The 21,286-nt window shown below is 49.2% G+C and overlaps 1 protein-coding gene across 7 annotated transcripts in view; it reads right to left on the reverse strand.

Moving 5' to 3' along the window:
• LOC147315708 (spectrin beta chain, non-erythrocytic 1) overlaps positions 1-21,286 on the reverse strand; it is a 101,762-nt gene that overhangs the window by 15,384 nt on the left and 65,092 nt on the right. For all 7 annotated transcript variants that reach the window (XM_086258698.1, XM_086258703.1, XM_086258699.1 and 4 more), the window contains 31 exons: positions 19,103-19,276; positions 17,874-17,965; positions 17,620-17,700; positions 16,578-16,693; positions 16,382-16,494; positions 16,092-16,279; positions 15,408-15,525; positions 15,018-15,176; positions 14,577-14,672; positions 14,240-14,446; positions 13,945-14,098; positions 13,707-13,858; positions 13,387-13,605; positions 13,223-13,303; positions 12,928-13,134; positions 12,634-12,845; positions 11,399-11,536; positions 9,732-9,852; positions 9,407-9,622; positions 8,907-9,326; positions 7,566-7,768; positions 7,308-7,398; positions 7,052-7,198; positions 6,433-6,696; positions 4,827-5,051; positions 4,212-4,301; positions 2,911-3,189; positions 1,218-1,348; positions 937-1,141; positions 387-761; positions 27-113 (listed from right to left, as the gene is read on the reverse strand). In XM_086258698.1, coding sequence (XP_086114824.1) covers positions 27-113; positions 387-761; positions 937-1,141; positions 1,218-1,348; positions 2,911-3,189; positions 4,212-4,301; positions 4,827-5,051; positions 6,433-6,696; positions 7,052-7,198; positions 7,308-7,398; positions 7,566-7,768; positions 8,907-9,326; positions 9,407-9,622; positions 9,732-9,852; positions 11,399-11,536; positions 12,634-12,845; positions 12,928-13,134; positions 13,223-13,303; positions 13,387-13,605; positions 13,707-13,858; positions 13,945-14,098; positions 14,240-14,446; positions 14,577-14,672; positions 15,018-15,176; positions 15,408-15,525; positions 16,092-16,279; positions 16,382-16,494; positions 16,578-16,693; positions 17,620-17,700; positions 17,874-17,965; positions 19,103-19,276 — 5,361 coding nt within the window. The remainder of the gene's footprint in view (positions 1-26; positions 114-386; positions 762-936; positions 1,142-1,217; positions 1,349-2,910; positions 3,190-4,211; positions 4,302-4,826; positions 5,052-6,432; positions 6,697-7,051; positions 7,199-7,307; positions 7,399-7,565; positions 7,769-8,906; positions 9,327-9,406; positions 9,623-9,731; positions 9,853-11,398; positions 11,537-12,633; positions 12,846-12,927; positions 13,135-13,222; positions 13,304-13,386; positions 13,606-13,706; positions 13,859-13,944; positions 14,099-14,239; positions 14,447-14,576; positions 14,673-15,017; positions 15,177-15,407; positions 15,526-16,091; positions 16,280-16,381; positions 16,495-16,577; positions 16,694-17,619; positions 17,701-17,873; positions 17,966-19,102; positions 19,277-21,286) is intronic.

Here is a 21,286-nt window from a genome sequence, read left to right on the forward strand (position 1 = left end):
CTCTGCTGCCCGACACCGAGGCTCACCTCTCCTTCTCGCTTCTGGATGTCGTCGGCTTTGTCTCCGGCGTACGCCGACTGCAGGCGAACGGCGTCCTCCTGAAGCTGCCGCACCTGCGAGGGAAGCAGCACGGAAACGTTTCAGCATACGGAACAGCTTAAAAACACACGAGGGAGGAAAAACTGAACATGAAGCTACAGAATCAGAGTCACGACAGTCTCCATCAGCATGCTCTAAATAACGTCACTGCCTTCATTTCTCATTGGACAATATCAGTTTATGAGTTTCTGATCGTTCAGCGAGAGGCAGACTGAAGATAATCAGGACGACCTCGTTTAACGGGACGAGAGCTCGGACAGGCTCGGCGGGAGACGAGAAATATTCACCTGCGTTCCCAGCGCCTGAATGTCGTGTTCGAAGGTGGTGTGCATCCTCTGCAGGGTCTCCACCGTGTTCTGGTCTCGGCCCAGCTCCTCCGGCAGCTTCTTGTGTTTGTCCAGGATGCGGTTGAGGATCTCCTTGGCGTCGTGGTAGAATTTGTGGAGCTCGTAGGAGGCGGCGAGGATCTGCGTCCGTGTGTCGATGAGCTCCAGCAGGTCGGCCCAGGCCTCGTTCAGGCCGTCCTTCCACTCCGCGATGGTGGCGGCGTCGCCGTGGCCGGTGTTGATCAGCTCGTCCGCCAGCTTGTTGACGCCATCCACGCGCTCCTGGCCGATGTTGCCCGTGTCGCGGGCGAATTCTCTGAAACGCTCCTGCAGCATCTGCAAGAGGAGAGGAAATAGAAATGGGCATGCTCACAAACGACGTGCTGCCTTAAAGTCTTTGTGACGTCCTGTTTTCACTCGTTTTTATATGGACACGTCGGATTTTTATGCTTCCATAAGAACCTCAGAGGCGCCTGCACGGCGCGAGGAGGCGGCTGATCGAGTAACTCACGGTGACGTGCTCGTAGTCCTGTCCCAGCTCGTGCGATCCGGCCACCACCTCCCTCTCGGCGATCCACTGCTCGAGGTCGTCCACCTCCCGGTTGAGCTGGAAGAGGCGGAAACGCTCGTCCAGCTTCCCGCGGCGCTCCTCGGACAGATCCTTCAGGCCGGCGTACAGCTTGTCCACCTGAGACTGACGCATGCCGATGCGCTCGCTGCAGGACAGATTTTAAATCCTCATTATTCGCCAAGTTCATTCCTCTCTGTGACAAAGCAGGAAAACGACCTCACCTGTCGGGGTGCCCGGCAGCCACCAGGCCCCGGCTGGTGCTGGACAGCTGGTGGACGGTGTCGGCGTAGTCCTCCACCGCCTGCTCCAGGATCTGATGCTTCTTCAGCATGGCCACCGAACTCTGCTCGTCCTATAGACGCACACAGGCTGATTTTAGCAAAAGCAAAAGCTCAGATTTCTCTGGACTTTCCAACATGATTCAAAAAGAAACTAAATTAAAGAATCAGAAACAAGAAGTGAGAAAGGAGAGGAGATGCTGAGGAACAGAAAAGTGAAGGCAGTGGAAGGACAGCTGAGAAGAGTCGGGACTGTTAAACAGCTCTGACAGTTTCCCCTCACCTGCAGAGTTCACCTGAGACTGACGCCACAGAAAAACCAAAGTGAAAACATCACCTGCCTCCAGAGTTTTTAGAGTGAGCTGAGCAGCAGAAACAGTCTGATACCAACACAAAAGCAAAGAGAGGAAACAGGAGGTGCCCGAAAACCAAGAAAGAGGAAGTTTTTAGCCATGAGGACAGAAACACGGACCGACCGACTCTCTGTAACATCGTCTTTATTTAAATCGTGCAGGATGTTTCCTCAAGATGGTTCAAAGAGTCGAGGAGTGTTTGAGAAAAGCATGAAGCTGTTTAAAGATATTTTACAGCAAAGTTAAAAGGTTAAAAGCTGCAGTTCCTCCAACGTCCACTAGAGGCTCCAGCAGTGAGTCTGTCCCCGTAGACTCCCAAACATGTTCACAGCCTGACACACACACTGTTCTCTGTGGGTCATTTCCCCCCTTCATAAAAACTAGATTCAACTTTTGTCACAGATTAAAGATTAAAAGGAAGTAAAAGACAGGAAGTAGAATAAGTGTCTCTATATGCAGAGGACAGGTTTTCTGTACTGGAGGAGACACGTTAACAGTTTCTCTGGGGTTCATTTCAGGAGTCAGAGACAAATATAACAACTGCTTCATAACTCACCGGGTTTAGGCTTAAAACTTGCATTATTAGGGGCGTGGCCTCTTTGACTGACAGTTGGCTGTAGCCACTAGCTGTCTGCTAGTCCTGATCTGGACCGTGTTAGCACAATAACCCCACAGCAGCCATATTATTGGTTGGATAAAGATGCTAAAAGTGCTCCAACAGAAGAAAACGGAGCGTCTGAGAAGTCTGAGCTCCAGTTTTGATGCACAGTGGAATTCTGATCAGCAGGTGAGATGCTCCCACAGTTTGATCACCAAACTTAACTCAGTAATCTGGCCTTCAAAACATCTAACAGTTGAAACAGAACAGACACCCACAGAGACATACAAGGAAAGCCTCAACAAACATACAGCCAATGAGATTAAGTGGCTGTAAGATTTTCATTAACGTCTTTTTTCCTGCTCAGAGATATCCAACGCTGCTCTCTAAAGCCAAGAGGACCGGGTCAAACACACTGTGCCTGAATGCAACACAGGGCTGCTGCAGGGCAGTCAGAGAGAACTGCAGGAAAAGAATCGGGGAAAATGTTGTCCTTAGAGATGCTTTTATTCTGAAAATCTGAACACATCCACCTGACTCTGTTTGGTAAGAGGATGTACTGAGGTGCCAGTGCACTAAAACCTGACTCAGGTTTCCATCACACAGCCGGATCTCACGTGTCAGAGCTCTGCTAGTTTGAAAGCGTCCGTCTTCTCCACACCCCCCCCACGGCTCCTCCCCTCACCTTGGCCTTCTCCTCTGACATCATGTACAGCTCCTGCTCGCTCATCCAGGCCTCGGCCTCGGCGGCGTCAAAGTAGTACTGCTGCGCCTCGTGGGCCTCGCTGAGGCGGGTGTGGCGCTTCTCCGTCTCCTTCTTGATTTGCTCCCACAGCGACTGCAGGTCGGCGAGCCGCTGGCGGATCAGCTCGGTCGTCGGGCTGTCCTCGCGCAGGACGTGTTGGCTGCGCTCGAAGATGTCGTCATAGCGAGGCTGGTGGCCCTGGATCTCCTTCTGCAAGGTCTGTGAAGGTCAAAGGTCACAGAGAGGATTATATGAGGCTTTACTGCTTTTATATTGAAATATTGTAAAAATCCCAAATAGGGATGGGTACCGGTGTCCGGTGCCATCATAAACGGTAGTAACCAGACCGAAAAGCAGCGCACATTTCGGTGCTTTATTTCGGTGCTTTTTTTTCCTGAGCTGTGATACACTTCTAGCCAATCGTTTTACGTTTCCGAGGATAGTAGGCGGGGCCAGGTACGTACGTTCTTTTATGCAGAGCTACAGATTAAAAATGTCCAAGGCAAAGCGGTCAAAAGTCTGGCTGTACTTCACAGCAAAATATGCAAACTCAGCAGCAACAAGTGCTTTAAGCTGATACTGTGATACTGTCAAAGGAGGTAACACCTCGAATCCGATGAAACACCTGGCGACGCATAGCGTTTTTTTTTTAAAAGCCGAGAAATGCGCCGTATTTGATAGCAGCAGCAGCCGTTCGTCTCTGCGTGAGTAGCTTCATGTTGTTCGTGTGTAATTTACGTTGAGTAGGCTAACCACGTTATTACATTAATGCATGTAAGGTGAACTAGCAAACATCATCATAGCTACATGCAGCTGTCCTCTTGTTTGATGGCAGATACTCCCTTCACCCTGGACAAAAAGGCTAAAATGACCAAAGAAAAAGTGGAAAACAGTTAAACATGAGAGGATTTAAGTTTGTGTTTTTTCCATTGTTTAAGCACTGCTTCCAGCCAAGAGTGATACCATATATGCCCCATAGCTGCAGAAAAGGCTAACATTGTTATCTTTTTACAAAAAACAGATGAACATGAGAGGTTTTTGGACCAATTTTGTGCTCTCCATTCTTTAAGCACCGGTTCGAGCACCGTTTAAGCACCGGCACCGTTTCAAAAGTACCGATTTGGCACCGGTATCAGATAAAACCTAAACGATACCCATCCCTAATCCCAAACAGGAAGTGCTTAGAAATAAAAACCATCAGCGTGAAAAACGTGCAGTTTGCAGGTAAAGGTGAGGCGTACCTGGTTCTTCTTGATCAGGAGCTGGACCGTCTGCAGGTTGTGTCCATGGTCGGTTGAAGTGGCCAGAGGCATCCTCTCCTCCACCCACAGCTACACACACACACACACACACACACACACACACACACACACACACACACACACACACACACACACACACACCACCTGTTATTCCCACATCAGTGTTATCAGTGTGACCGCAGCAGCTGTTGCAACTTCCTCTCTGACGCTTTTACTTCTGGTTCCTTCTCAGAAACGACTTCTGACAGAAGTCGTTTCTGAGAAACGTGGAGACGACGTTTGTGTTCATGTTATTAAAACATGTGTGTCATCGTTAAAGGACCAAAATCACATTTAAAATTACATAAATTATTTATGTACTTTTTTGTGTTGTTGTAGTATTTAAAGGATATTTTCTTTAATTTTCCATTTCATGCATTATGACTTTTTTTGCTGAAGTTTTTCTTTGATTCATTTTCATTCATCTCCAAATTCGTTTACTTTTAATGTTTGACACAATATAATACAAATTAATCCATTAATTTTGTATTTTACTAACTTTTTGTTGGGCCCAGATGATTTTCACCTTCAGAGGTCGTTACATTAAAAACTTACGATCTCGTCCTCCACGTCTCGGTTGAACTGGTGGATCTCCCGGGAGGCCATGAGGTGGTCTCTCCTCTTCTTCAGTGGTTCCTGGAGCGTCTGGAACTTCCTCTCCACGGTGACTCTCTGTCCATCCACCTCCTCGGAGCCTTTCCCTTCCTGGCTGAGGGCCTGTGACTGTTTCTGCAGCTCCTCCACCTCCTTCTGACGTACATCCACCTGGCTCTCCAGGATCTGCAGGAGGACAGTTTACAGGTGAGACGGGGAGAAGACGCCGCTGCAGCCACGGACACGAGCGCAACCCCCCCCCCAGAAAATATGTGAATGACGTCTAAGACAAACAGTTTGTTTCAACAGAGCTGAAAGTTTTTCTGATATTCGGTTCAATCGTCGGCACGATGTTGCTTTATTTGCATCTTTTTGCTTTAACGAGGAAAATGAAATAATTTAATAAAATACCTTCAGAAAATATTCTGATGAGGAGCAAATGCAAAGCGAGAAATATCCACCGAAAAATCAAAATATTAAAAAATGCAACAAAGACCTAAAAACTAAATAAAATCAACATTTTAAAAATAAAATACTATATAAGCAGCAAAAAGAAACCATAAACAAAAATAAATAAAATAAATAAGAGAAGCTCAAAACTCAGTTAATGAGTAAAAATGCAAAACAGTCAAAAATAGAGAAATAAATCAAATCATAAAGTTTGCATTAAAAATAGAATTCATGTATAAAAAGACAATATTAAATATAAATACTTTAAATTAAAAACAGTGTTGCTCACTGAAGAACCAAACAGTGTTAAAAAATTATAAATTTAAAGAATATAATTTTAAAAACTGGTTCTGAGGCCTCGTCTCATTTTCCTTCAGTATTGTCAAAAATGTAAAATAAAAAATCTCCTGACGTCCGAGAAGCGACTGAGAAACACAACGAACGTCTGCAGCAGAAACAGGACAGCCTGAACTAAAATTAGAGCAGCGAGGAAGACGAGGAGGAGGAGGTTTGTTTTCCTCTCTCTCTGTTTGACAGATCAAACACTAATGATCTCCCTCCAACACCACACACACGCTCCTGTTTTACCATCTCTGTGAGGACCTCCCTGTTACTCTTACATTAATAAAACCATCGTCGGCACCATCGAGGACCTCCACCTTTAAAACCATCATCAGTGGAAAAACGGCGAGGTCCTCACAAACACGGCTGTCCGCGCTCTCAGCGTGGGCTCGACACTCCAGTGAACGATTACGTAAGAGGAGCGAGTGTGAGGCTGAATTATGTAAAAGCTGCTTAGAAAGCATGGCGATGGAGGACTCGCAGTAACGACGAGCTTCGGATCAATCAATCAATAATTATCTGATTATGAAAAAAGCTGTTTCTGTGCAGAATAACACGAGTCAGGGGCGTGCCTAAAGAAGGGGGGGGCTGGGGCCCAACCCGCCCTGCTGTTGAAATCAAAGGTCCAGGTTTCTCCTCCTTCATGCATCACTGCCAATACCAGTTTACAGGGAAACCCTCCGACAGCTGATAGAGTCAATAACAAAGTGTTTTTAGCCAACATCGTGCAGATATACAGTTTATAGTTCACACTGAAAGGAAACCTCGTCCTCACCTGCTGCTTCTTGAGCAGGATGTTGACCGAGGTGAGGTCTTTGCCGTAGTCGTCCGACTGCAGCTGCGCCTCCAGCCCGCCCAGCCACTTGTCGAGGTCGGCGCAGCTCTGCGTGAACAGCTCGGCCTTGTTGGCGTCGAACAGACACTTGGCTTTGGTCTGCGTGGTCGACTCCAGCTCGTCCCACATCGTCTGCAGGGACGCCAGCTTCTCCTTCACCATGGCCTCCGTGTCTGGTTTCTCTGCCATCAGCGTCTGCCCGTCCTGCGGCACAGGAGGTTTCAACCAATCGTCAGAGCAGAAAACAACGTCGCGTCTACACCTTGAGCCGAGCGGTTGGTCTGGACTGGACAACGCTCCTGAGTTCAGGGATGACAGCTTAGAAATACGGCAGCTTTAAAACAGGCGATGTCACGGGGACTCTTTTACATATTTGTGCTGATATACGAGGATGTGTGACGTTTATGCTGCCAACTGAAAATGATGCTTTTGCTCTCAGTGATGTCACCCAGCACCGACAGGCTGCTCTCGTACTCTAACAGCTGCTGGGCTCATCTGTGCTGCGTACTTCAGTCCTCCGATTCCCTCCTCGGTCTGACTCCGCCTCCTCCCTGCTCACCTTGTTGATCTTGTCCAGCCACTCCTTGTTGGACTGCAGTTCAGCCATGAAGGCCTGGTGCTTCAGCCACTTGCTGTGGAGGTTCCTGGCCTCGTCGTACGACATGTCCTGAGCCGTCAGCATCTTCTCGTTGATCCACAGGGACAGCTGAGGACACACAGCCGGCAAACGAGCTCAGACACCAGCAGCAGCTGAAGCAGAGGCTAAGCCCTCCGCACTCTGGATGTTTCGTGTGTTTTGAATGGCGGCGCTTTACCTCCTGGCAGTCCTGCAGGAACTTCTGCAGGTCTCTGTTGTCCTTCAGCCTCGTCAGCAGGTCGCTGGCAGCCGCTCGGTTCTTCTTGTGTCTGCAGAACAAAAGTTATTTTGTTTCGTTTTTCTGCAAGAAGGTTAAAGTTTGTAAAGCTCACGTTTCCCTTTAACATCGTCACATGTATCATAAACAGGAAATCATCAAATGATCCTCTCTCCCTTCCCGGATCGATTTCTCACACACTGACAGACTCTTGGTCACCTCTGGTCGATGGAGTCCACCTTCTCCTGGATGCGCTCGGCGTTGATGTTGTCGTCAGCGACCAGGCGGCGGCCGGTGTCGACCACGGCGCCGATCTTCTCCTCGTTGGCGTCCATGGTGGTCATGAAGTCCTCCTGCTTCTTGATAGCAGCCTCGGCGCCCTCCAGGGTGGTGGGCATCTCTGTATGAGCCAGGACGTACTCCTGGTGGAGGAACGCAGAGGAGTCGTTAAAAACTAGCATCTGGATGATGTCATAGAGAGGGGTGGGGCTTTTTCAAGCCTGCTCGAGGGGCAGCCAATCAAAACAAAGTCATCTTAAAGGGGTTGTTTCAGAATGAAATGTAAGAACAATCTCAAAACCATCGAACTTCTACGTTAAAGTGAAGGAAGCAGGCTGAGGTTGTTACACTGAGATGATCTCCGCCTGAGCCACAGCCACCAGGCTCCAGCTTAAACTTTAATTAGTCTGATGTAATCCTCCCATCTCCGCTAACTAATGAGCAGCCTGGCTAAGCACAGCCTTCATCATCATCATCATCATCAGGATTTCCACCATTTTGCCAGAGGAGGAGAAGACCAAACACAGAGACATTACCATTTGTTCTGGAGTTTTTATTAATTAATGTTCTGTGTAACTGGTAAAAGAAACGTAACATGTTCGCTTGAAAACGTGTGAGTGAGCTGAAGCGGACAGAAATGAGTTGCTGTAGATCACACGCTGAGGGTAAACACGTGGCTGTAATGGAGGCTTTTCACCAGCAGGTGGCAGCGTGTGACCTGAGAAAACAGCCGCAGTGTTCGAAATCACAGCTGATGATTCTTTGAATCCTGGACTGTGACGCAGGCCGAGGCCTCTGATCGCACAGCGAGCGCCATGCTCACGCTGCTCACCTATCACAGGGCTGGCTGAACTTCTGAACTACCTCACGTCCCGTCACTCTCGTCTCTCAGCTGAGCAGCTACTTGACCTTTGACATCCTCTGCGGGACGTTTGAGCTCTCTGACTGTGTGAAGCTCAGAGACTGAGGCGTCTTTATTTGATACCTCTGACTCACCGTTTCCAGCTAAAGGTTTTTATTTGGGTAAAAGTTATGCAAAGAAAGAAAGAAGCTGGATTCTGTCCCAGCATGCACTTGGGGTACAGAGGGAGAGATCTGGGCAAAAATCATGTGACGGTTGTCGCAGATCGGAGACTGTGAGCATCATTAATGCGACGGCGGTTCACTCTGTGCTCACATCACATGACCCTCTGAACCATTTCCTGTAGTCTGGTATCCATGGTAACTGAGGTTTCAGATTCTACACCGTGGAGCACAGGTGAGATGGAACGGCGAGCTCACCTGGTTGTTGAGGAAGGCCTCGGCCTGCTTGGTGTCCCGGAGGAACAGCTGGTAAGCGTGAGACTGGGACAGCAGGTTCTGCCGGTTCTCCCACATCTTGTGCAGCTCGTTCCAGCCGGTGTCCAGCGCCTGCAGCCGCTGTCGCAGGAACATGTACTGCGCGTCCGTCTGGCCCTGCGTCACCATCTCACCCATGTCCCTCATCTTCTGGTAGTCCTCCTCATAGTTGCGTATCTCGTTCTTGATGCCCTCGTGCTGGGCCAGCAGCTTCTCGGCCTCGGCCAGCGTGTTGGGCATGTCCTCAGAGGCGATGACCGTCTGCGTCCGCGACAGCCACGACTGGAAGTCGTCAAGGTCGCGCAGGAACTGCTGCAGCTTGCTGGCTTCGCCCAGAGACTCCTCCCGGTTCTTCAGGGTGTCCTGAAAACAGCCAGGAGATGATTAGCGGCACCAAATTCTCCGTTTGGTAGTTATATACAGACACGGGGAGAAAAGCCTACTTTCATCTCGTTCCAGACGCCGGTGATCTCAGCCAGACGCCCTTTGATGGCCTCGGACTGTTCCGGGTGTTCGGAGCCCAAACGCTCTGCCTCCTTTCCCAGGTCGCTCAGCTTGTCCTGTATGGCCACGAGGTCGCGCTCCATCCCAGTCAGCTTCCTCTGCAGAGCCATGACGCCGGCCAGGTCGTTCCCCAGCTCCTGGGTCGACTCGATCACCTGCACACAGACGGGGGGCAAAAAGATCGATCAGGCACCACAGAGTGGTTCGTGTAAAAATCACGCCTCTCGTCGTTCGCCGGTTTTGGTAATTTGGCTCTGTTAGTACCTTGGTCTTCTCTTTGATCCAGGACTTGGTCTCGTTGCACTCCAGGTGGTAGTTCTGGACTCCCAGAGCCGAGTTCAGGCTTTCCTTCTTCTGATCCACCAGATCTCTGAACTGACTCCACCTGGACACAGAAACACCGTCAACTCTGATTCGATTTACCTGCTCAGGAACGGTTTGATGCCGGTTAATCAGATCAACCCTGCAGCTCACTTATTATAAATGACATCAAAGTAAAATTGAAACTCATTTTATTTACATTCTCAGTTTTAATAACAGCTTAACTCTGGTTTAGCCCCAACATTTGTTTTACGTTTAATGTTGAATATAAACCAACATTAAAGCTTTCTTTATTCTACGATTACAAATGTAAACCAAAAATTACGAGATATTCTGTTGCTTCCAGCTTTAGATCCAACCAGCACTGATCTTTAGTGTAGTTTTAAAAATCTGCTTCAGTTACTCAGACTTCATTAATCTCACATATAAGTATGACTCTATCCAAATCTGTTCCCTCTGGAGGATGCTGTAAAAGCTTCAAAGGAGTCTGAAACAAGTCAGGGAAGCTTATTTCAGACTGATGACAGGGATACTGAGGTGAGCTGCTGAACCTTCTTGTCAGTTAGCGCTGCTGTTTTTGTTGCTGTTAGCTTCTGTTAGCTGCTGCTAGCCGCTGTTAGCCAGCATTGGTAAACCTTTCTCTGAAGTGAAGCTAACATTGTTGGACTCCTAGACTTTAACTGATTAAATGTTCATATGATGTGAGAATGTAGCCAAACTATTTATCAGAGGAAAAGTGTCATTTTTAGGACACTCGAGGCTAACATTAGCTCACAGATGCTAGCTTATAACCAGCTGATGTTTAGCCAGCCCTCTATGAGGGCAGGGTCACATGATTAATTGTGTCCATATCGGCGGTACTGCATAAGTAGCCGGTCTGTAACCACACACATAAACTGATTAGACATCTCCGTCTCTGTATTCAATATGGCGGAGCAACATGTATTTTTAATGCTGAGAGACATAATTACACCTAATCAATGAATATTTATGAGTAAAACATTCTTTCCTATTAAATAACCTAAAATAATTACCAGTATACAGTATCTTTAAAGTGTCTTTATTGACATGAACAGACTTTAATAACCGCGGGGTTGTGTTCAGTTTTTCTGTTAGCTTAGCTCAGTTTATCAGGAAGAAACAGGTTTGAAGCCGACCAGGATCCAGGAGTGTCTGGAAGTTTTTCCACTGAGACGGAGCAAAGCTGGTGTTGCTTTATAAATATTTCATATCAAAGTGAAATAAGAAAAGTTTAGAGAAATGCTTTCATGTTTTCAGCCAAACATCACAAACGTATCCAGATGCAGACCTGCTGGATACACGGACCGCTCTGGTTCAATCAAAGCTCTGATTGATTATTTGTCATTTAAAACAGGTAAAAATACATTTTTTAACCTCAGTCCAGCTTCACTTCCTGACTCGTCTCTGATAAGCTGCTAAATAAAGTTTTCACTGTGACTAAAAGTTTCTCAGCTGACCGACGTGCTCGCGTTCCTCTCCGCCATCTTCTTCAGTCTCAGATCGGTTTCTTTGTCGTTTTTAATCTCGCTTCCTTCACAAGCCTAATCGCCGTGCTGTCATCAGATTCCTGATAATCCCAGTTTGATTACCTGGTGTTGAGTTTGTCCTGCTGGGCTTTGATCTCCTTCTCGCTGGGATGTCCACTGTGGATCAGCTGCCTGGCAACCTGGTTTACCACGGCAACCCGGGACGCCTGGCTGTTCATCTCCGGCTCCAAACTCTCGAACCTGAACAGAGACGGTTAGTCGGACGTCACGAGGATCATCAGCATGAATATTTCAAAAAGATGCAAACCCTGTGAATCCATATTGCAAACAACAAACAGCTGCAGGACAGTTTTCTTTGTCCTAACGGCCGATCAGGAGAACCAGGATGAGAGGTCACAGGTGTGAGCAGGCGGGCTGCTTTAACTCTCCCAACAACGTATCAAAGTCGGATTTTACACCAAAGGTTTGAGCGGCTGAATCTGGCCATGAAAAGCTTAGAAACAGTCAAACAACGACAGTTAATGCCAAAGAAAAGAGTTTAATCCTGAGGTGGACCTGTTCTCATTTACAGCTCCGTGTTTTTATTCCTGCTGCAGAGATCAAATTAAACCTGAGCTCGTAAAACTCCAGTTTTAATCAGACTCCGGTTCATTCAAAAAGTCTTTTTTCATGGGGGCGTGCGATGGGTTTGACTGCTTTTATAACACAGGTGTGTCTGTCGCTGTAATTCAACCTGCTGACTAATGGTGACCGGTCCAGGGTGTGTGCCACCTCGTGCCCGACCCCGAAGACCAATCGAACCTCCCCAAAACTCTCAGTGAGTTTAATGATGCAGGGAACCTGCTGGAGTCTGAGCCTGGTCCTCACAAGGGCAGTTAAACACACACACACACACACACACACACACACACTTAACCAGCATCTGGGATCGGATCCATGTGACGTTTTGTGGTCGAACAAAACAGAGACAAGCAGCTGAAAACCCGAGAAGAAGGCTGCTGTGAACGAACCATGTAACCACACACACACACACACACACACACACACACACACACACACACACACACACACACACACTCTGAAGAACCTGTGTCTGGTGTAAATAACAGTTTACTGGTCTGTTCCCACAGCTTCCACTGCTGGAACATTATTTCTGGCCCTGCTGGGAGGAGAGGGCAGAATATTTGATGGAGCAGTAAAACACCCCGTAACTGAGCCGTTAAACGAGCGCGCTGACTGTGGGCGTAACCCGGACAGGGTGGGCACGGCGTGCGTTTGCATGGAAATCTGATATTTTCCGTTATTCTTCGACGATCCAATGGCGGGCCAGTTCTTACCGGTGCTGGACGACCTCCAGGTCCTCCAGTTTCTCGGGGATGTCCATGCTGTTGAGCCACTGCTCCTTCTCGTCAATCCACACCTCGCAGGCGTCGGCTTCGCTCATCATCTTGTAGAGCGCCAGAGCGTCCTGCAGCGCCTGTTTCCGGAGCCGCGTCAGCTCGGCCACCTCCTTGTAGCGCTCCTCGATGCCCGCCAGCCGGCTCTGAACCTGCGAGCACACAAACCGTCAGCGAGGTGCGTTCTGGGATTTTGAAGCTTTACCTGGTTCGAAGCTTTGCTGCGTCCGTCACCTCCTCGGAGTTGGCCTTCTCGGGCGGCAGCGTCCGCGACTGCTCGTGCAGAGCGTCGATGACGGGCCGGTAGCTGCCGATCTCCTCGGCCACGTCCTTGTGCTTCTTCACCAGAGCCTGAGTGGAGAACTCGTCGTGGCCGACGTCGACGCTGGAGACGATCCGCAGCACGTCCAGCATCCACGTGTCGATGTCGTCCGCATCAGCCTGCAGACGGAAAAACAAACAGCACGTTTACCTTCCTGTGCCAGGCGAGTTCAGTCGCTGGTTTCTGACACTGGGAGAATGTTTTCACCTGGAACTGGTGCTGGTTGCAGGCCTCCTGCAGGCGGGCCTTACGGACAGCGGAGAGATGCTCCAGAGCCGCCCACTGTTCCTGCGGGAGGTTGGAGGGAAGGCGTTAGGAACAGGCGGGGATTCAATCGTGTCGTGTGTGACCGCGGCACAGGTGCGTCGTACCTGGATGTCCTTGATTCGCTCTTTTATCTTGTCGGCTCCAAAGTGGTTGTCGGCCACCAGCTCCTCGCCCTGTTTGATGGTCTGCTGCAGGTGGGCGGCGCGGCCGGTCATCTCGTCTTCAAAGGCTTTGTGCTGGCTCAGCAGTCGCAGCGAGCCCGTGAGGTCCTTCCCATAATCCTCGGAGGAGAGGATCTGCTCCTTCTCCCTGATCCACCCCTCCTACAGACCCCACACACACCCACGCTTCAGTCACACCTCCTCAGAGCAGGAGCTCAAACCACCGATTTACTACAAATAAAATAACAACAACAACTGATCACCTCTTCAGCCATTTCCCAGAAGAACTTCCACAGGCGGCGGGACTCCTCAAGGCGCGCTCGCCGCTCAGCCGCCAGCTGGTTCAGCTCCTGGTAGCAGAACTCGAGGTGAGCGACTCGGTCCTTGATGATCTGAGGGTCACACGGCTTGTAATCTGAGGAGGAGGAGCAGGAGGTGAGATGGAGGTGTTACTGGAGAACAAACAGCTGGAGCTAAGCGGGTAAAGTCTGCGTGTCGCACCCTCGGTGTCGCTGGCAAACTTCTGAGCGTTGCGGTTGACGTTTCGGACTCGGTCGGCCTGGATGCTGATGTCCGCCTCCACCAGGGCGTGCTTCTGCAGCAGGTCCTCCACGCCCAGCAGGTGCTTCCCGTAATCCTGAGACAGCAGCAGCATCTGGAGGTGGAGAGCACGGGGGCGGAGGTTAAACCAGCAGCAGAGCACAAACACGTGTCCTCAGAGGACGAGTAAAGAAATAAGAACGACCAATCAGGAAGACAAAGCCGCTGATAAAAGATGGCGGCCGTCCCTCCGTACCTTCATCTCGTCCATCCAGTCCATGATGTAGAGCATCTCCTGGAAGACTCTCTGCAGGCCCAGGTTCATCTCCAGCCGCTGCCTGCGGGCCTTCAGCAGCTCCAGCAGATACTCCCACAGCCGGATCACGTTGTCCTTCCTAGCTGTGATGCGTTTGATGTCATGGTAACTCTCCGCCTCCAGCTCCTTTGCCACGGCAACCACCGCCTACACCGGTGATAAGGAGGAGATGATAAGGAGGAGAATGATTTTCTAAGCTTTCACTCCGTCACCTGTGACCTCCGCCTAAACCAATCAATACGGGACGTCAGACGAGACGAGCAGGTGACGGACTCACCTGAACTCGCTCCTCGTACGCAGCGATGTCCGTTTCTATGGCTTCGTGTTTCTTAGTAGCAGCTTCCACGGCCTGAAGGTCGAATCCAAAGTTATCCTGAGGGACGACAAAGGAAAGGAAACGAGGAGAGGAGAGAGGAAACGAGGAAGACACAGAGGAAACAACATGAGGAGGGGACAGGGGAGGGAATAAGGATAAAGGAGAGGAAGGGAGTGGGAAAGAAAAAAGGAGATGAGGAAGGGAATGGGGACAAAGAGGAGAGAGGAAAGAAAATAATAAGGATATAGGAAACAAGAAGAAGATGAAGATAAGAAAGGATACACGGAAAGGGAAGGAAAAGAGGAAAGGAAACATGGAGGTGATGAGAGGACATAAAGATCAATTAAAATGATTCCTATAAAAGGTTTCGATCAAAGGTGACCCGGGCGGAGCCGAGCGTACCTGTGAGACCAGCCTCTGGTTCTCGCTCAGCCACGTCTCCCTCATGGCAGCTTTGCGGTCGAAGCGTCGGGCGAGTTGCTCCAGTTTCTCCTGACGAATCAGCTCCGTCCTCAGAGCCAGCTCCCGTTCGTGCTCCGCCTTCTCCAGACGCTCCCACGCCTAAAACAAACGCACACAGGAGCAGGTCTTTACATCTGTCTGAACATCTGGATCCGAGCAGTTCTGAACCTTTACAGGTTTGGACTCAAAGCCAGGTCGACACATCCAGGCGTGACTCTAAACCGTCCAATCAGCTCGCTTCGCCTCTCAGGGCAGATTAATGTAAAATAAACGTTTAAAGGCTCCATTCTTGAGCTCTGACACAGAGCTGGAGGCGGGGCGGCCGGGTACCTTGTTGATGTCGGAGATGAGTTTGCCCTCTCGGGGGGTGTAGACCTTCTGGTTGTTCGCCCTCATCTTGCTCTGGATGGTGAACAGAAGGACCTCCAGGTTTCCCTTCTCTGTGAACCTGAAACACAGCAGCACAAACTCAGCCGTCTGAACCCTGCAGAGGAGTCTCCGCCGCTGCTGTCGGCTCAGTGTAACGGGAGGAACGGCGAGTCTTTTTGCTTTGCTCTCAGATGTGCGACTCGTTCCAGGAAAACTATTAAACGTCAGGTTTGTTTCATATTGTTTCATCTCCTTTAAAGCAGCTGTGCACTGCTTCCTGTTTGTGTGTCGTGGTTACACACACACACACACACACACACACACACCTGAAGCACGTCTAACTGTCTGCGCTGCACTGATGGCTCCGCCCAATCTCTCCATCATCTCCAGGCCTGTCTTTAGTCTCCTCATCTCTGTAATTCTGTCTCGCTCCACCTTTGAGTGTCTATTCATCTTAATCTCCACCTGCCTGGATGTGCAGGTGGAGATTCCTCTACAAAGAGTTCGCTGCTGTGTGATCAGAGCACAACCATCCGGCACATTAAGCGCGCCGCTTGTCGTTGTTACCACTTCCTGTCTAAATTAATTAAAAACGCTTCTCGTCTGTTTCCATGGCGATGTCTCGCATTAAAAGCAGATACTGACTTTGGGGGCTTCTCCACGGTGCGGTAGGTGTTGAAGGCCTGCAGCTGCTGCTGGACTCCCACCAGAGAGTTGGCAAACTTCCTGTTGTTGAGGATGATGATGGTCTGTTCGATCCACTCCAGCAGGTCAGACGCCAGAGACTCGTACTTCTCGATCATCTTCTCCGTCTCGATGGCGTTGTCCAGAACCTGAAGGGAAAAAACCAACGTGAGCTTAACGTCTGGTATATTTCAGGAAAGAAAGTGTTTAACGAGACGTTTTGTTTCTTTGTTCTTTAAAGTCGTCGTCACCTTCCCAATTCTCTTGCCCTCCACCTTCAGCGCCTTCATCTTGGAGAAGTAGTGGTAGTAGGTGACCACGTAGGTGATGATGGACTTCTCATCAGGGTGGTCCACACTGATGTCTGCACACGAGCATGAAGAGCGCAGATTTAACATGTCGTGTGTGTGTGTGTGTGTGTGTGTGCGTGCGCGCGCCGTGGCTTACCCTCGGGGTCCAGCAGCTTGGTGAGGCCCAGGTGCTGCTCGGCCAGGTTGAAGGCATTCTGCAGATTGTAGTGAGCGTTTGATTTCTTCAGCTTATCGAAGTCGATCAGGTCGGGTCTGCAGACCGGAAACAGAAGGAGAAAGGTCAAAAGGTGACGTGATTCCAGCTCTACTCGCAGACATCGTCACACGCTGATGGCACGCAGGCTAAAATGATCCCTGTCAGAGTTCAGCGCATTAGCTCGAGTTGTCTGGATGAATTAGGAAGCTCAGATTTTTTGCTGTCGCCATCTTGGTGTTGATAAACTGCAGGTGAGAAGCAACGCGTGAACCTGAGGAACTAAGGACAGAATGGGCTGTGAGGTCAGTTTATGATCATTGATATGCAAATCGTCATGATTTATGAGTACCATTCACAGAAGTGGGGAATGGCTGCAAACACAACATTGTAAGATGCTGTGCAGATGAAAAGTTTCAGCCTGTCTCAGCAATGCAAAGGTCCCAGCATCCAACATCACCCTGGAGGATAGGGAGGCACTCAGAAGTGGGTGATGGGTTGTCTGAAGCAGTCAGAACAGGACGCTGCGTCTGACCGGACCTCGGTACTGCTAACGAGACGCTGCCTTCCTTTTTCATCAGGATGTTTTCGTCTCATCTCTTTTTGTGACTAACGGAACTTTAGTCTTTATGTTTCCGCCTTCCCTCCATCAGGATTAGAGGTTTAAAGAAAAACAAGTTTGTCCACAAGTGAAAGTTTTGTAGAAGCCTGCGTACATCACACCTAATAAACTAAAGAAAGGAAGGTTTTAAATCTTAATGAGCTCTGAAGGACGCCGCGGTAAAAGCTCCCACGAGCTCCTGCTGTGGTGTTGGAGTGTTCGTCTTCGTAGAGAGTTCCTCTAAAAATCATTTTAATCTGTTTTTTAAAAATGCGATTAAGCAGAAGCCAGTGTTTCCATCAAACGTCAGATTTCGCCACTCGGAGAAGCGTGTGCCGGGTTTCTCTCGACCCTGCGCAGCACCTGCAGCAGGCTGAGCCCTACCTGTGTTTGTGGATGAGGGCGTTGAAGGCCATCCCGTCCCTCCAGCTGGTGGTGAAGTTGTGGATGTTGACATTAGGATATCTGCAAAGAAGAAATCATCATAAATCCATCTAACCATGTCAGAGTAATGACATCAACGTGCTGAAAGTGAGCTGCGACAGCCCCCCCTCGACCCGCCTCCCTGGACCCACAGCCAATCACAGTCCGCGCAGAGTCGTATAAGAAACTTTCAGGAGAGGAACCGAAGGACTCACCCTGCCGTCTTCATCTGACACCAGAGCAGCAGAGCGTCTTTGGCCGACTTCTTCTCCTTGTTGTCCTCCGTCTCCACGCTGATGTCCTGGATCTGAGGCGCACAGTTTAAAGAAGCAGTCACTTTAGGGTTAAACCGACTCCGAGGACTCTCACAGCTTTTTAAAGATGAGACAAAGTACGCAAAATGTGCTGAACAACATCTCTGCAAACCAGAAACGTCCTCATTTTCCAAAACGTCCCCCAATTTCCTGAAAACCTCAGTGTGTCCTTACAAAGACACACGAGCCTACAGACGTAACCATCTCACCTTCATTGATGGACGTCCATCAGTTTGAGTCCGACAGCTCGAATGATTCGAGCACAGCTGATGCGTATATGAAACCAACTGTGGTCCTGCTATCGGTCTGCACTCGCTCCTCCACCGCAGGATTTTAAACCGTCATTTTTTAATCCTCACAGCTTATAAAAGCTAAATCCTTTTCACCCAACTGTTCACTGCCCCAGTGACATCGACCGTCAGCATACAGTAAAACCACGTCACAGGAAGAGCCGGGGCTTCGGATTTCACCTGATTGTGTTTAACGAGTCTGAAGCTAACAAACAGCCGCCTGGTTTGTGACGGATGAAGTGAACATTTTACCACCAACTTCACTTCAACTCGTCAGTTTGCAGCAAAATAAGCCGATTTTTAAACTCACTACTTCATAATCATATTAAGGGATTAGTTTCCAGTGTAGCAGTGCTTTCACTTCTATGTGAAATAAACTGTAATATTAAAGGTGTCAGATTTGCCATTTTGCATCTCGTGTCAATAACTGGTTCAACGTGTGTGCGAGTGAGAATATACTCGGTGTGTTATGGGATGCAAAATAGTCTTTGGATGAAATCCTACAGGATGCAAAACAGCATCGATGTGAAAGGTTCAACAGAGGAAGTGCTTCATTATTTTAGGGATGCAAAATGGCACATAAGACTTTTTCTGTCTCACAATTGAAAACTGAGAAGTTTTGAGGACACAAAATCACAGACGGACGTAAACGGTGTCGTTTGTCCCCCATGGAAAACACCAGCTTCTCTACTTCGGTCACAGTGGATATCTTTAGTGTTAGGGATGACTGTAATGACGTCTTTTGGGATGCAAAATGGCGCCCAAAAAAGAGACACACCACACTAGCAGGTGATGACCCAGTCTGGTGTTGGGATGCAAACTTGCTCAGCTGCCTGTTACCTGGAAGCGGAGGATGATGGTCCAGATCAGGCCTAAAGTGAGGCGATGGTTTCCGTCGACGATGTCGTGGGAGCCCATGTTCTCCAGGTGAACCCTCTGCTCCTTCAGGAACTGCAGAGCCTTGTCCACGTTTTCCAGGCAGTGGATCCTCATACGACCCTTCGTGGGTTTCGGCTGAAACGACAACAAAAACAGGAGTGAGGTTTTTTTTAAAGAACCTGCAGAAACCAGAAACCGTGAACCGCGTCAGGCCGCCGTGTGTGAACAGCTGCAGACACAGCTGAACGCTTTCAAACGGACATTTTCTGTTTTATCATCTATTTATTGCTTCACGCTGCAGCTGCGCTGGTGTCCTGAGTTTATATCCCTCCAATTGGAAACGTCACAGATTTACAGATCATGGCTTGAAACGTCCACGATCGCCAAGCGACAGACAGGAGATCTGAGGACATTACACACGCTGTACTCTGGAGCACTTTGGGCATTTCTGCCATATAAGTTTCTATATTTGCTTTAGTTTTGGTTGATGAGCAGCTTTTAAAAAGAGATGGCGGGGTCCGCCCACCAGGGGGCGCTGCAAGTGGGACCTGAGAAACTGGCATTGGAGCACTTTAGTCACTTTTGCCGTTTGACTTCAGACTGTGGGCTCGAGCTGCTGATCAGAGAATCTTTGTTGATGATTTCGATTCATTTTCAAACTAAATCTGAGGCTTGAAGCTTTATGATCGTGATGATTTGGTGCTTTTTAAATCATATCTGACTCCAAATTTGAGGTTTTACGGATTTGATGCTCTAATTAAAGAATTGATATGGATCATCCTGGGCTCTTTCCTTTCTCTGTTTCTGGGCAGTTCACCCATGAAACTGTGCAGGTGAGGCGATTCCTGTCCCGGAGAGGAAACGGAGCCCAGCGTGCCCGCAGTCGTGGAACGCCCGTGAGCCTCGGTTTCCCAGCAGGCGGAGCAGAAGACGCCGAATGAGGAGGACTCGGCTGTGATTATGACCAAAGGATTTACAGGACGATTTAACGCTGCGATAACCCAGTTTACTGTCGAGCTTCAGCCCCGAATCATCAGCCAGATGTTTGACAGTTCAGCTGTCGCACAACAAACGGACGCGACTCCACCCAAGCTGAATGTGACATCGAGTCAGAAACAGGAGTTCGCTGCTCTCAGGGTCAGGATGCTGTGACATCACGGAGAGTCTCCAGCTGACACAGGTGAGGCTGTGCACACCTGCCTGTGTTTCATGGACGTTGCTGAAAGCGAGCCTCTCGGACGGCTCTGACAAATTCAGGAAGGCGATGTTTAAATTTGGATGAAATCCCGAAATATAAACTAAACACAGGACAAATAGAAGTCGACGATAAAATAAATGTCAGAGCAGCCACGTTACATCCTGCAGCACACACACACACACACACACACACACACACACACACACACACACACACACACACACACACACAGCGGGACAGAGGCCAACAATAACACCGCAGACGTTTCTTTTTCCCACACGGACACGAACGGCTCAAAGTCGCTCCGTGATTCAGGACCTGGACTCGGACCAGAGGGATTTTTTGGACGATGCCGGCGGTCACCTCACGCTGACGCTCATCAGCACCTTCAGCCATGAAAACAAACCATTTCACCTCCCTCAGGAGCGGGTCCCACTCCGGAGCGGGAATTTCCACGCGGAGAAGGTTGGAGCGGCTTTCAGGCTGGAGCATCGCGCCGTGTCATGAAACGGGGGCGGCCTGTTTGTGTTGTGAGTGACTGCGGTGAGACTGATCGGAAACCTTTTCCCAAATAGGACCTGAGCCAAGCCTGAAAGGCCCCCTCAGAGTAACCCTGGAGTGAGGAGGACAGTGATGGATGTTTTTTATAACACAATACTGCAACGGGAGGCCTGAACAAGTCCAACAAAAACGCATCTTACTACCAAATGCTGCCCAGAAAACATCAGCGATCCTGCTGTGGGACTCTGACATGTTCCCTCATTATCATCCAGCTACAGGAAACAACACGCGGTGTGGATTAATCCGCCTCTGAAAATAGTCCCAACAAATTCCTTCCATTCAAGCGCTGCTGTTTCAGCCCTCTGAGTCATTTCTTAAACAAATGCTACCAATTTTAAACCATTTCTGACATTTTTCTCTGACCACAGGATTTCAGATTTCTCCAA

This window comes from Aulonocara sp. 'chitande type north' Nkhata Bay, linkage group LG13 (genome assembly GCF_057382095.1).
Source record: "Aulonocara sp. 'chitande type north' Nkhata Bay isolate Kocher_YH1m ecotype deep benthic linkage group LG13, A_spYH_male_GT1.1, whole genome shotgun sequence".
Lineage (NCBI taxonomy): Eukaryota > Metazoa > Chordata > Actinopteri > Cichliformes > Cichlidae > Aulonocara > Aulonocara sp. 'chitande type north' Nkhata Bay.